The sequence below is a fragment of the Toxoplasma gondii genome, chromosome XI (genome assembly GCF_000006565.2).
Source record: "Toxoplasma gondii ME49 chromosome XI, whole genome shotgun sequence".
In the NCBI taxonomy this organism is placed as follows: Eukaryota; Apicomplexa; class Conoidasida; order Eucoccidiorida; family Sarcocystidae; genus Toxoplasma; species Toxoplasma gondii.
Window position 1 is genome coordinate 5101657 of NC_031479.1, and position 14073 is coordinate 5115729.

At 52.0% G+C, this 14073-nt stretch overlaps 3 protein-coding genes across 3 annotated transcripts; 1 reads left to right on the forward strand and 2 right to left on the reverse strand.

Moving 5' to 3' along the window:
• Positions 1-26: 26 nt before the first annotated feature.
• TGME49_315958 (radical SAM domain-containing protein) lies at positions 27-5341 on the reverse strand. The gene is made up of 6 exons (XM_002364733.2): positions 3497-5341; positions 2984-3145; positions 2457-2644; positions 2135-2253; positions 1543-1686; positions 27-1394 (listed from the first exon to the last, which is right to left on the reverse strand). The coding sequence occupies exons 1-6, from the start codon at positions 4879-4881 to the stop codon at positions 648-650; spliced, it is 2745 nt and encodes a 914-aa protein (XP_002364774.2). The 5' UTR covers positions 4882-5341; the 3' UTR covers positions 27-647.
• An 851-nt stretch (positions 5342-6192) lies between these two features.
• Positions 6193-9395, reverse strand: TGME49_315962 (hypothetical protein; the record flags this gene model as incomplete). The annotated part of the gene is made up of 4 exons (XM_018782892.1): positions 7388-9395; positions 6810-7160; positions 6505-6647; positions 6193-6413 (listed from the first exon to the last, which is right to left on the reverse strand). The coding sequence occupies exons 1-4, from the start codon at positions 9124-9126 to the stop codon at positions 6193-6195; spliced, it is 2454 nt and encodes an 817-aa protein (XP_018635302.1). The 5' UTR covers positions 9127-9395.
• Positions 9396-10961: 1566 nt separating this feature from the next.
• TGME49_315970 (hypothetical protein) lies at positions 10962-13310 on the forward strand. The gene has a single exon (XM_002364734.2). The coding sequence runs from the start codon at positions 11146-11148 to the stop codon at positions 13111-13113; it is 1968 nt and encodes a 655-aa protein (XP_002364775.1). The 5' UTR covers positions 10962-11145; the 3' UTR covers positions 13114-13310.
• Positions 13311-14073: the final 763 nt, after the last annotated feature.

A 14073-nucleotide genomic window follows, 5' to 3' on the forward strand; every position in this document is an offset into this window, starting at 1 on the left:
AAAGACACAGCATGCTACAGATACTGCTCTTAGCGTGTTACTGTGTAGCCCAGCTGAAGTGTACTTGGGCTTCCACTTCAGGTGAGGGACCTAGCCATGGGATGTGACCGACAACGGTTGATTTGGCAGACACAACGGCACAACGGGGACCAGTTTGAGATGAAAAAACCAGCATTCACAACTAACGCGGCGGAGAGTCCTGAGTCCATTAACACTTTTAACGACATGTGTCCACCGTCCACGGGTGCCGCTTTGCATACGTACGGCACGCCCACCAGAAGGGTCCAGACAACTTAATTCCTGTGACGTCAGATGCATCACACAGGAGAAACCACCCGCGCAACAGAGCATCACCGGATACATTAGCATGCTGACGAGACTATCTAGTTTCTTCACGCCCCAACGTCTCGATTCTGGTCAATGCTTGGTTCTTAAAGTGCCACTGGAAGACCCGCCGCGTGTCGCCGCAGTTTCAGAGTCAACACAGCAATTTGCCTTTTGCATTAGGGAAACGAAACACCAGCGTTAGAAATGACACTACCGCCACACAATCTGTGACGTAGCTATGCTTTACTACAATCCGCATCCTCCTCTACAACCGGTCGTTCTCAGTCTCGTTGTACTTGGTCGCCTACGTGTTGAACACCTTAGTTGCACTTCGGCTGCGTCTGAGCATGAGTGCCTGTGTCCGGAAACACGGCGTCTTGCTTTTGAACTTCTGGGAGACTATGTGGTCGGCCGGCGATTTGTTTGACATATTTGTGTACATCAAACCGAGGATCGAAACCGCGAAGAGGAGCGTCAGGAAGAGCCCACGATGGCGTTTCGCTGCGGTAGTTTCGTGCGTGTCGGTCTTCCTTGTTCAGTTCGAAAAATTTCTTGAAATCGATATGCGTGTGCCATCGCATACTATCTCTGCTGTCTGGTGGACCATCCGGCTCTGCTGTAGGGCTTCCGCCATCTCTTTCCTCACACGCCCCATTTTCGAATTCCATTCCGGCAGGGTTACCCTTTGAACCGCCGCTTCGGTCGTGGTCCTCAGAAGTTACGTGTGAGCGTGACTTGTGATTTGTTTCCGAGCCTGTCGGTATCTCCGGAGGCAAGAGGAAGAGGCGCGCGTCTGCCAGAAGGACAGCATTCGTGTGCTCGTGGATGCTAGCGAGTCTATACATCGGCATCGCATAATCACTGCTCCCGAGCCGTTCCAAGCTGGCTGCACTAGTCGTATCGTGCGCGTTCAAAACCCTCAGCAGCTTTCGGGAGAACTCTAATGTTTCCTGCATGTGGGGCGTGTTGCCAAGTGAGAGCTTAAAGTTCGGGCTGTGTCCAGCGAAAGTCACTCCTTTGATTTCTATGAAGTTAGGCCGCCCCAACTCAACCAGGCGCGCATAGCCCTGCACGAAAATAGAAACGACACACAGAACGACCGCATATATCAATCGTTGGTGCAACATCCTCTGGACGCGTCACAGACCGCAACACCGGTGGTATCCTGATCTTTAAGGCCGGGCACCAGCACAACATGTAGAAAAAAGTCATTACCTCAAGATCGGCGTCATTCACACTTTTGATCAGCGTCATGCGAAGAACTGTCCGTTCTCGTTTTTCTCGAAGAATCTCCAGAGATGCCAGCAGACGTTCCCAGTAGTCCGTAAACAGAGGCCGGTCAATTGCTTTTAAATCCTTCTGTACGGAACCAGCGAACAAAGGGGCGGAACAGTTCAGTGGGAAGTCGCCTCCAATGTGGTCAGCTTACAGCTTGGACTGTGAGCGCAGCGATACTTCGACATAGGTCCACAGCACGTTTCTGCGTCCTTGACATCCGGTTCTTCCTCAGGAACTAGCAGGTGACCAGCCCTCGGCTTCGGGCCGCAGTACACCACCTGCGAGTCGTTCTTGCGTGACAGTGACCTAGGTTGCAGTGTTATTTGAGTTATACCGAGTCTTTATAGAACGTAACACTACCACCGGTGAGTCCAAAAGATTTTCGGAAATTCAGATGCACGTAGCTGTTCACCCGTCTCCAACGCGGGCTGGTCGTCAGTGGCACACACTCACAACACCCGCGCACATAATAGTGTAGACCTCAATTGAGGCAGATTGCCTCTCTTTTGCGTCGAGAGTGGAAGATCACCTTGTTCGGTGCGTCTACGCTGACGTAGAGTTGCGTCACCGTGGTGAGGTCGGCAAGGCGGTCCGGGTGTTGGCCGTTCATAACGAGGAAGGAGCTGATCCCCTTTGCATGCAGCAAGTCTGCGAGAAAGTTGACACGACGCGACAAGCCCGTGTGATTCAGTGATCTCCCACCACGTATGAGACCAAACGATAAATCGGATTGAACCGAACGATCCCTCACAACGGTTTGTGTTTCAGTATCTGCTGTCTTAGTGCCTCGCAACGGCATCGGAAAATGTACAGAACAGTCCCTGTAGAGCATTTCGTCAGAGACAACTCACCTATGAACTCGTTAATACGCGGGTACATAAGTGCCTCGCCTATGAGAGAGAGCGCACAATGTCGAGGTTCCTTGGCTTCTGCAAATGCTTCAGGAGTGACCCAGTGAACGCCTCGCAAGGGTTTGATCAGAGACCAATGTGCTTCAAGCGCATGCTTCAGAACGAACTCCGGGGGGTCGACTTGCCAGCTGAAGATAAGATAGCACCATTGAAAGGACCCAAGCACATAAAACTGAGAAACGCTCTAGGCTCTGACCGGAGCTGGCCAGAAACCGTTTGCTCTCGGTTCAACTCTTTCTGAAGCCACATTCCAGGGAGAATGCGTCGCAAGCAGGCGCTGCCTTCTCTAGCGCCTTGCAGAAACTCCCATGACGACGAGCCATTGCAGGAAGCCGCTACGTCTGATGAATGAACCGTCACGCTTGTCGAACGCGTGGTTCTCTTCAGGCGCTAAAAGGAGACCTGAGCACACACACTGGCGTCAGAAAGAAACGCGGCGCACACACAGAGAACCAGGGCCTCCTCACCTGAATGTTTTACTAGCAGGATGGGTGTGGTGCCTCCAACAGAAAATGCACCTGTTGCTGCACGCAATGCTTGTGGTCGCCTCCATGCAGCGGTGACTCTCAATGCCGTAGAAGGTATGCTTGTAGCACCCGCCTAGGCCTTGCAACTGCTTTTTCGTCCACCTGGGCAATGGAGGAATACAATTGGCATGAACTGTTCCGGTGACGCAGCTCGCAAACTCCAATAAACCTAAACTGCGGACGCGCTGGTGCCAGTTTCGACGTTGACGTTGCGCGGAAACAGAACAGTGCAAAAAAAAACAGTGCTGACGTGAAGGAGAATGACGTCTCTCAAAATAAAACAGCAGTGACGCAGCTACCGAAGCGTTACAAAAAATGAGCGCATGCCTTCAAGCAGGGTCACATAGCTAAATAAGGTAGCGGTCTGGTACGCACTAAAACGGAGGAGCTGCGGGGAGCCAAGCAACTGCGGAACCATTGCGGCATAACACGAACGAAACAAGAAAGGTGTACCGGCAAAGCTTGACAGCTGAGTGGGTCCCAACGACTTTGTAGCCTTGTTTCTCCATCCGCGCGTGCATGCGAGGAGTCACAAGAGGTCTCTGTGTCTCTCCGTCTTTGTCAACCTGTACAGTCTCGCTCTCCGGCGCGGATGGCTCTAGGGGAAGACGCAGGTGACACGGCGAGAGGCATGAAGAACAGCCGGCGGAGACAGAAGGCGAAGAAGGAGACGGACTGGGAGACGAGGAAGAATACGACGACCAAGAGGAAGCAGAAGACTCTGGTAGCGGGTCCCGAGGCAGGGAGGCTGCTAGCGCGCATTCCGAGGTCCTTGTCGCGGTCGACGCATGCGCACGAGACACAGCGAACGACAGACACGAGCCTCCTGCTGGTGAATGGCGAGAATACGGAGAGGGACATCGCCCACTGCTTTGAACAGAAGATGCATATGGACGCATCCTGGAATGGGTGAGGCAATGTAAGCCCTTTGTAGAAGAATTCAACGTGAGAGAATCTGCCGCTCTGCTCGAGTGTCCACCTTGGAGTGTACGTGACCAGCCATGCAGCCAAGGAACGCTTGAGATCGGACCGGCAGTCATCGGTGCCGCAGACGGCTCCGACGAAAACGAATTCTCGGAGACTGGAGAATCGCGGTGCTTCTGTGACACGTGCGTCCTCAACGCATGCATGCAAACACTGCTTCTGACGGCAGGCAATGCGCCGAGGGGAAACCCCACAACTTTCCCCATGGCGAGATGCCGGGCGCAGCAGCAGCCGCCGAGGCGTGCTGGAGACGAAAGAGGAAGGAATGTCATCCGACGTTTCGGCATTTCGCTCCGCCAGAAAACGAGATCCTCAGACCGCTCGGTGTTTGCGGCTTTCTTCCTGTCCGACGCCTGGAAAGACAAACTCGGCGCAGGTGTCTCAGATAAAATCCCCGTGGTACAGTGGCGACGGGAGTGTGACTGCAACCCTGCTTGCGCGTCGGAAAGAATTGTACCACGGGACCCATTAAGTGTGGCAAAAGTCTTTCGCATGTTCGGAATGTGACTTGCGAGCAGAAATGGTGTAGGGGCGAGAAACGATAGAGCCGTGGGGACAGAAAAGGTTGCGCAATTCGGAAATGCACGGAACCTCTCCCAATGCAGCCTTCTGACGAGGGTGGGTTTTAAGATGGGCAACAATCTCAGTGCCGGAGCAATGACCGGACTGCTCGTGGAGGGAAGACTGAGACACTCGAAGCCATTGCCAGCACCAAAGTCAACGGGGCCGACACGGGCCGTAACGGCGCCGAGTAAAAACGTTTCTGGCTGGCAAATGGAGTAGAGGAATAAAGAAAAAAAAAGGACATGAAGGCTCTGCGTGGCCGCCGGCATGCCTTGACATCTGATACACATGCGCTGAATAGTGTCAAACAAGACCAATGCGGAAGACCCCACGGCGTTAATCCGGAAGACCGGTTTCGATCTGCTCTGCTACATCCTCCGAGTTTCTTGACAAAAAATAGGTGTCAAGCACCTCAACGTGCAACTTTCTTCGAGATCTCTTGTTGGAGATTCCTTGGAGACGGTCTAGCTGTTCATTACGACTTGAAAGCTGGACAATGACGACGGAGCCATAGGGCGGTCCTCTGTTCAGGATACAGTCCCGCTTTTCTAACAAGTTTCTGAGACGCTTCGCTTTGTGGTGTTGCATGAAATGCGACTAGAACGACATTGGGGGCTTCGATGACCGCGATGTTCCGTCCTTAGAAGATTGCCATGCATGCAGATGTGCATTGCAGTTGCTCGCGATAACGGGAAATGGGTCTGTTGAGATATTGTTTCACCACGAGAATGACACGCCACTGCGGACGGGGAAACAAATTACACTGCGTCACCTCTGGTATTTCACTGAACCATCTAAACACGCCGTGAACGAACCCACGGTGGCAACGGACAAGGAAGTTGAATTTGTTGCCAACGTTGCATGCATGCAAAGGAACCGAATCACACAGACTACAGAGTGGTCAACAGCCACAAGCTTCTAGGTCAGGGGCGGCAACGACATTTCGCTCCGTTTTCTTCAAGACATGTTTCTGTTAGGAGGGAGCTCGCGAGTCACCTGGACATATTTGTACCCTTTTGTGTTCTTGAAGATCTGGTTGCTGACGCGGCACTCGTCCAGGCACTGGAAATACACAATGTCTCTGGCTGTCCCAGCCTGCTTCGCCACCGTTTCTGAGTTTGTCTGTTTCACACAGGGCATATACCGGAGAAAGAAGATTCGAAATTCGTTCAAGTCCACAGAAAGGCACGAGCTTCGACCGTCTTCACAGTTTGACCTTAGCAGCAAACGTCGTCATGTTGGTAACTACATGATTAATCAACTCAAGAAGTGTGGTAAAACATACGTTGTTTCATACTGCCTAGAACACAAAATCTTGTCTATGATATTTAAATCGGACGCAGCTGGCTAACACAGGTGATCGAGCGCTCCGATCTCCTTTCAGCATATCGGAACAGCGCTTTATCGCCATGTGCCTGCCCAAGTCTATGTTAAAATCAATCGTCTTCCGTGTCAAAAACTGTGCCTGCATCATCAAAAACATATTGTTTTCGACAGAATCACGTTTTAGATTTCTAATTCAAAACAAAGGCGCGGTACACCATAACCTTGAGCTTGTTTACGTAGTTTTCTGGGCGTCCCCGTGCGGACTGGCCAGATCTCTAGTTCGCCTTGATCCATCTTACCATGATGGCGTCCTCCCTAGCAATAACGGCTGGGACGCCTGAAAAGACCTCCTCAGTTGTTATTCTGTTTGCACGAATAACAATTTGTTCGGAGATCTTTGAGTCATCCCCCACATCCTTCCGCAAAGTAGAGAATAGCCCAAATTTGACGTTCACACCGGCAATCTCGAAGACCGCGACGTTCCTGTCGTAGAACCCTGCAGCATGTGTGTGAGCAGTTCAAGGCATCGGAATATTAGGGCGACAGAAATACGTCCAGACGGAAGATGGCATGAACGCATTGCTTACTTTCACAACAGTCGATGAAGCCGTCGTCATCAAATACGTCAACATAAATCATCAGATCTATGGACGCTGCCGAGTTCTTGATCAAAAGAGTGGTCTTGGTAGGTCTCCTGGGTGGTGCAGGGAAAGGCGGTAAGCCTATTCTTCTGAAAATCGAAGCATACGGAGAAGATGAAAAAGCAGAAAGCTGTATTTTAGACGGCATCGCTCGCCTTTAGTCATCCGCGTCTGACTGGGGTGTGACCTTCGATTCCGCTCCGCCTACCAGGTGAGCTTGACAACGCCTGTGATGACAGTTTCTATCGTACCTGAACGAGAAGCTGAAGCCAGGAAGGATTCTCGCGACTTCGTTGTGTCCAAAGAATGTCAGCGTGCTTGAGGAATCTCCCGGAAGCCCCGGAGGATAACCGACTTTTCCAAACCACACGACGTCTTCAGGGTGGTGCGGGCCCAACCGCTGGGATAGCTGCAGCCAGTGAACATGAATAGGTTCGCGAGCGAGAAGCGATCCACTGGTGATAAGGGAAGGGATTCTGCATAAAGCCTGTTTCTCGCGTTCTCCGCTTCGAAGTGCTTCGGTGAGACAGTCAGAAGCGACGGACTCCCCGATAAAGAATGTCCCGTCGTTGCGAAGGTGAGCGTTGGTGATCAGCGCCGCGCTGAGCAGGATTCCCACATAGTACAGCAAGCACGCGTAAGGAGACCAAGGCGTTCCCTTATTCTGTGCTAGATCAAAACAGCTTACTTCACTGAAGACTGCTTTATGGTAGCGATCCCTCTCTGTGACAGCAGACAGTTCTATAGTGTAGCGTGCACCGCCAAAGAGGGTCATGCTACTGCGACACCGAAAGATGAATCCTGGCTGTTAGGCTCCACAGACACTCACTTTGAGAGGAAAAGCAAAGCACCACCATTCTCCACCCGCAAGGTCGCCGGCCCTCGAAGAGTAAGCGGTTCCGCGAAACTTTGTAGGCGATGAAGGCCGTTTCGATATTCACCCAGAACTCGTGGCCTTCCCATTACAGGTAAAGGGCTTGTAGGTGCCGGCAGTCGAGAGAGGGCCATTTCAGTAGGGGGTTGTGGCGCTCGCCCAAAACCAAAAGGAATCAAGGGAGATGGTGAAGAATTGGCTGTTTCACTCGTCGGCTCCTCCCTGACGGTTGTTCCTGTGGTACCCGTCTCTCGAGGAGCCGAGGCAGAAGTACGTGACTGAAGAGGTCTATCAGCTGTACGAGACGCGCTGCCTCCTGTGCTAGGTATGTTGTTGAAAACTGGGATCTCCCGACTCTGAATAGTGCCTTGCATGTCAGTTCCAGCCGCTCCGTCTTCACCGAGTAAGTCTGCCCCTTCTTTTTGCACGCCCGTCAGCGCGATTGCCTTGGCAGGTTCGGATAGCACGCCAGCTTGAGGATCCTCTATTATTACCAGCGTCACAGCATTGGCGGCGAAGTCTGACTCCTGTTCGAAAGGTGGATGCCTCATGCTGCTGCAAATGTCAGAAACGGAAGCTTGCGAAGGGGTTTGATGAATGAGGTCTCGAAATGTTTCTCGCATGGTACGGAGCTCCGTCGCTGAAGGTGGGACATACTCGTTCGCGTCTGTGCGGCATTTCCCGTGGGGAAATTCACCACTTCGTAGCACACCCGCGCTCGACTTAAGATGCGGTTCCATGCTCTTGATGATCCACAATGCCCGTAAACGAACAGAGGCCGTGTTCCCCGCTGGCAGACGCACAAAATGACGGATGAAAACGGCGTCGAGGTTGGTTGGCACTCTTCCGCAGTGCCAGGTCCGAGGATCGAAGAAGTCGCCGCTCCTGACTGTGCAACAAACAAATGGCATTGAATAACCTCTCGATGTAGCGTCTGCGCATTGATGGAACCGAAGAGGCTCTACAGTGGTTGTGGTTGTAGTGCTTCGTCTCCGTTCATCCCCTGGCTGCACAATGTCCAATGAAGTCTCCTCGTTCTCCTCTGGTTTGAATTCCTGTGCGAGTTCGTAGTCGCCGAACGCGACTCCAACGGCACGGTACCTCGGCTCCTTGGGGTGTCCCAGTGTATCGCCCTCAACCTGTTGTAGAGCAGATTCAGGCTTTCCCTCCAGTAGAGGTCTGCTTCCCTGAAGGCTCTGCAAGGGAGTCTTCTGTTCCCCTTCCTGTGTCACAGGCGTTGAGAGGGGTTCTACGATGATGGGAGCCTCATCTGAGCTCGCACCCTGTGGGGGTCTCCACAGAAGTGAAAGGGCTTTCTCCTCCTCTGCCGTAACTGGCTGTGCTTCTTCCCATTGTAGGCGACGCGCTTGATATGTAGGGAAGGACGCGACGGCATTGGGAAGGCTTCTTTGTCCGAGTGTCGCTGCGTGCGATCCGTTTGAGACATCATTTGAAACCACTTCTATGTCGAAATGTGGCACGGGCACTCGCAAGTCGGGCGGCTTTGTGCTATGCGCATCCGTACACTTCCTAAGCAAGACTAGAACCAGGAAAAAGTTCAGGAGAAAAACCTCTGTCGCCCTAACAAACTTTCTCAATCCACGAGTGTGCACACCCATGGAGAGTGCGCAGTCTGGACTCCACAGTGAATCCCCAAAAACCATGGAGATGGTTTTCCTGCTGGAGGTAGTCATCGGTATAGATAGCTTTGTGGTCAACTTTAAAGACTGAGGCGCAGGCGGTCACCTCTTTGACGCACACGCAGAAGCAACAGTCTCCAGGGGACTGACGCACCCAGGCACCCCTCGTTGATCTCTACAGGGACTAGAAAGATTCACGAAGTATTTGCGTGAGGAGGATTCTGCAGTTAGAATCTGATGGTAAAAGCCTAGGGATGAGAGAGGCGGAGGAAACGCAGCTCACGAGTACGATTGGATCTACGTGATTTGATGGAAACGCATGTGAGTAGCCGTCACTACAAGACGGCTGCATTACGGTTGCGGCTAGCGGGCAACTGTGTGCCCGCTGAACATTGATATATCATCGAGTTTGCTCGCAGTGCTCATGGCGGAAACAGAAACTGACACATGGTCTTCCACAGAGACACTGTCGCGCGCGTGTTTCCATTAACACAACACGAGTTAAACGAAGCAGAGACTCGTGTTTGTGGCTTGTAATCAGTACCAGTTCTCGTTCCCCCCTCGGCTGCACGACTGAAGGCATGTTAATTCCGAAAGAATGTTGCCACAGCTTTGTATTCATTCGCAACAACATAAAATCTACACGAATTGAATTCCATATCGCTCAATTTCAGACGCAAGCGGACATAATGAAGAGCATAGTCTTGTGTCACCCCTGGGCGTTTTAGTTGCAGTGAAAGTGACTGCACTGGCGGCTCTAGACGAAATCGAGATACGAATAGTCAAAAGGTTGCCCGTGGCAATTCGTGTGGTTTCTGACAGGTTTAAGCCAATTGGGTTCCCTAGACTTCAGTTCGTGAAGCGTTTTGATTCCTCTGCGTGTATGTTTGCAAACGCGTTACTTCTGTGAAATGCATCGTGGGAATATTAATCGACGTTAAGTATCGACCTGAAGGTTTTCCAAGCGCGTTACGGCTACCGTATCCATTTGCTTCACATAGGATCCACTGTGAATTCACTATTCCTCTCCCATCTCCCACGCACAAAAAATCAGTGCTGGCTTCAGAACGGACACACACACCTTTTGGCGCCGCCCCGGACCTTGCGCCAGCTTGGCAGACTCGCGTCCAACAATGCGATCATCTGCTTTACAACCGTAATTTGCCTGGAAGCGAAAGCAGACTCTTTTAATTGAAGACAGGGCTTCCCAGTGCAGGTTTTTGTCAATTCGGCTGCTTCCAGAATACGGTCTTGCTTTTCCTGACACACAAGGATTCGTCAGCTTACGTAGATGATCCGCAGGCTACGGACATCGGTCACGATACGCAAAACATCTTTTTGAACATATTGATAGGCGGAGGCCCCTCAATCTTTACCCTTTCCGTTGTGCGTTGCACTATCGATGAACTCGGAAATATGCGTTCGCATACTTTTCTGAAGTTGCTGGGCTTTGCCGTCGTCGGGCAGTGCGTTGTATTAACGACGCCTGCCCCCACACACGTAAGGAGATGCCACGGGTGTGGTTTTGAACGTTTGTTTTTTATATTGGCTCGAAACCTGTTCGACGGCTAACTGTCCCGCCTCTCAACTCGGTCCCGTGGCACAACCTCATTCGCTGTCAAGTTTACATGGTACCAGGACCAATAGACAAACTACCAGCTGAAGAAACGCTTCGGCGCCCAGGCGGCAGCTGCCTGACTCGTGGTTGCAAGTGGTGTCTGCGCAACGCCATGAACTGCCACTCTTCCAGTGGTTCGGAACGTGGTAGTAAGTCCATTGTTATCCGGAATTCAAAATGTGGCATCTCACTGGCATTTCTAAGGTACATCTGTTCTTTCTATTTTCGTTATTTTTCAGGCTGCAAGAGTGACGACAAGTCTCCGAGGTGCGGCACACAGAACAGAAACAGATGCTTCACCTTTTCTCGACTCCAGGACTGAAGAGCAAGCCCAGGCACGGCAACAGCAGGCAATATTTCTCTCTCCTATCCCGAGTCCAATTAGCTATTCCGGTGTGTTGCCCGAAGGAAACTATCTCGGCGACGACGCTGTAGTCGAGAATAGTACTGGACTGATGGCCATGCAACTGCCAGCGGATGATGAAACGGAAGGGCAGTCTGAAGACAATAGAAATTTCTCGGCCATCTGGGAAGTGCCGGCGCCGCATACAGAATCGTTGGATGGCCAGCTTGGAGTGCTACTAAACAATGGGAGCCTTACAGATCGTGAAGAAGTCACGGAGTTTCAGCCCCTCACTTCTCAGACAGGAAGTGCAGGTAATGGAAATGATAGTCAAATGGATGTTGCCAGTGAGGAGCTCGACTCGCTGGTGAAAAACGATCAAGGACAAGTCACCAGTACCATGGCTGAAACATCCACACGACTCGAGGCAACTGAGATGTCACTGCCATCAAAATCGGAGAGCAACGCCGTCGATGAGGCAACGGCCACGGCGACGCCAGAGGGTTCCCTCTCGGCATCGTTGCCTCACGCACGCAAGCCGACAGATGAAGAAGAATATTACCTGGGGAAAGTCGGTCATGAGGAACAACTAAAACGTGACACAGACAGCGAACACTCAGAAATGAATCCTGAAGGCACTGGAGTCCTCCATAGTAGAGCGGAAGAAAAAGACGCTGCCCATGCCGACAGCGAAGGGGATCGCGCAGGAGGCGCGGACACTGTTGCCGAAATGAAAGGTGAACAACACCATGAGGGTTTGTTGGGTGAGGGAGGAGAGGGAATGCTGAACAAAGAGATGCACATCCGGAAAGAGGTTGACTCACTGAAGGGGACCTCTGCAAAGTCTGGGCCAGAAGGGGAAGCACAGAAGCAACAATATAACGGCGAGCACGACGAACAAGTCGTCATGTCTCCTGCACTTCTTGAGTCTACTAACACGGTGACTCCGACTTCTGAACAAACTATGGCTGATATAGCGGACATGGACGAACTGGAAGAGATCCACGAAACCATGATGACAGCCAACTCGCCTTCCATTATCGTCGGCTCGGAACCATCAGCTCTGGAGCCTGCAGAAGTGTCTGAGAGAGCTTATGAGCCATCTATGGGTCCTTTAGACGCGGCTTCCTTAGGCACCTCTGAGGTGGCGCCACACAGTGTCCTCTCTCCTGCGATAGTTGACACAAGTTCAAGCGATCAGCAAGGCACCGTCTCGCCTTCCTCAGGGCTCTCGCTGTTGCCAGGCAACGTAGAGGGTGCCAATGTGACACAAGGAATGCTGTTGAGTGGAAATTCTGGTGATCAAATTACAGACGTTCCGTCTTCTACTGAATCCGGCCACATTCAAACTGTGCACCCTTCGCATTCACACAACGGGTTGATGGAACCAGCGTCCCACCAAGACTTGCATCTAATGCACGAAAGTCGCGGTCCTCACGAAATGGAACGCACCGTCCTTGATGCTGAGAGTGGCATCCTCCCGGGTTCCCAGCTGCACGACGAGTCTGGCCCTTTGCTCGGTGTCCTTCCCGCTGCAAGCTCCTCTCACAGTGGTCATGGCTTTGTACATGAAGGATCGCATATCTTCACAGAGCCTGCTGATATCCACGGCCTGCCAGACACAGGAGTGCATGAATCCATTCACAGCACTTTCCCGATGAGTGCGGCTCACGAGGCGCCTCTTGGCGTTTTCGGTCACGGGGTGATCTCGTCGCCAGAACCAACTCAGACGAACCTGCTACCCCCAATGGCCACAGCGGTGCAAGCAATTCAATCACCCTTCCTAGCGCATGAGACGAGCCCGGCATTCAGCACACCCATGCATGTCAGCTCCTCAACAGGAGAGCTTGTCACAGTCCCAGGGGCTCTGGCGTTTGTGCAAAGTGAAGAAGCAGCTGCAACTCGAGGAGGGAAGAAAAAGGGAGGGAACAAAAACAAGAAGAGTCCGCCTGCAGTCGTTTACGAATCCAAGCCCGGCCCTATGGTTACCGAACACAAGCCGACAGTGCACATTGCTGAACCGATCCTTGTAGAGCTGCAAGAAAAACCCAAGAAGCGGAGCAGAAGGGCACCTATATAAAAGGCCCTGTGGGCCTGAAAGACTAGTGCGCCGCAAAAGAACAGATGTCAACTGTTCACCATGGGGGGGGGGGGGGGAGGAGACCACCAGAGTGGGCTTCTCATCTTCACACAACTCACATATCGCTGCGTAAGTCAAGGGTGGTGCCGCTTGAGGGTGGTACGGAATTGACAAAGGCAAAGGAACCTTGTGTGAGACAGAAATGCGGTGAATAGCATGAGAGAGTTTGCAAGAAGGTAAATTTGTATCTAGTGTATGACAGGTTTCTTTCATTGCGTTAGACGGTGATGGTGGTATGCCGGGTTCTGGTGATGCAGGTCTCTGTCTGGCGACGTGTGACAGCTCCACTCTTTCCTATTCGGCTGGCTTATCCGAGCCAGAATCTTGCTGCACGAAGTGCAACCAAACTTGAGGATCAAGTCAATGAGCAGGATTGAGCAGACGTATTCCTGCAACACAACATTTCGGTTTAGTCACCAAACTACTACACCTAAAACGGGGAACCTCTGCGTTCACAACTCATGACTGTCCTAAAGGACATGGGGTAATCCAGCCTTTTCTTCTGCGAACTGGACATGTCCGCGGATCTAATCTACAGGAGTGTACCGATGTCACCTCACCAGCCGTAGCACAACACAGCGGATGTTCTAGATCTCTCACCCTTTCAACGATCTCCCGTCGTTTATTCTTGTCCCGACGTTAGAAAGTTCATTTGGAAGGACTCCAGCAGCTATCCACTTAGTCGCAAGCAGAAATACGCAGTCTCAGCTACACATCTGCGCCTGATTTTCTTCGTATTCTGGGCAGCTGACTGCATTCCCTCTGACCAAATGTAGAAAGGATGAAACGGGGTAAAGCGGCGCACGCTTTCTGAAAGGCACGCCCTCATCTGCGATTCTGGACTTTAGCACGCTTGACGACTGTCTGTGCTGTCATTCTACTTGCAATCACCATGAAGCA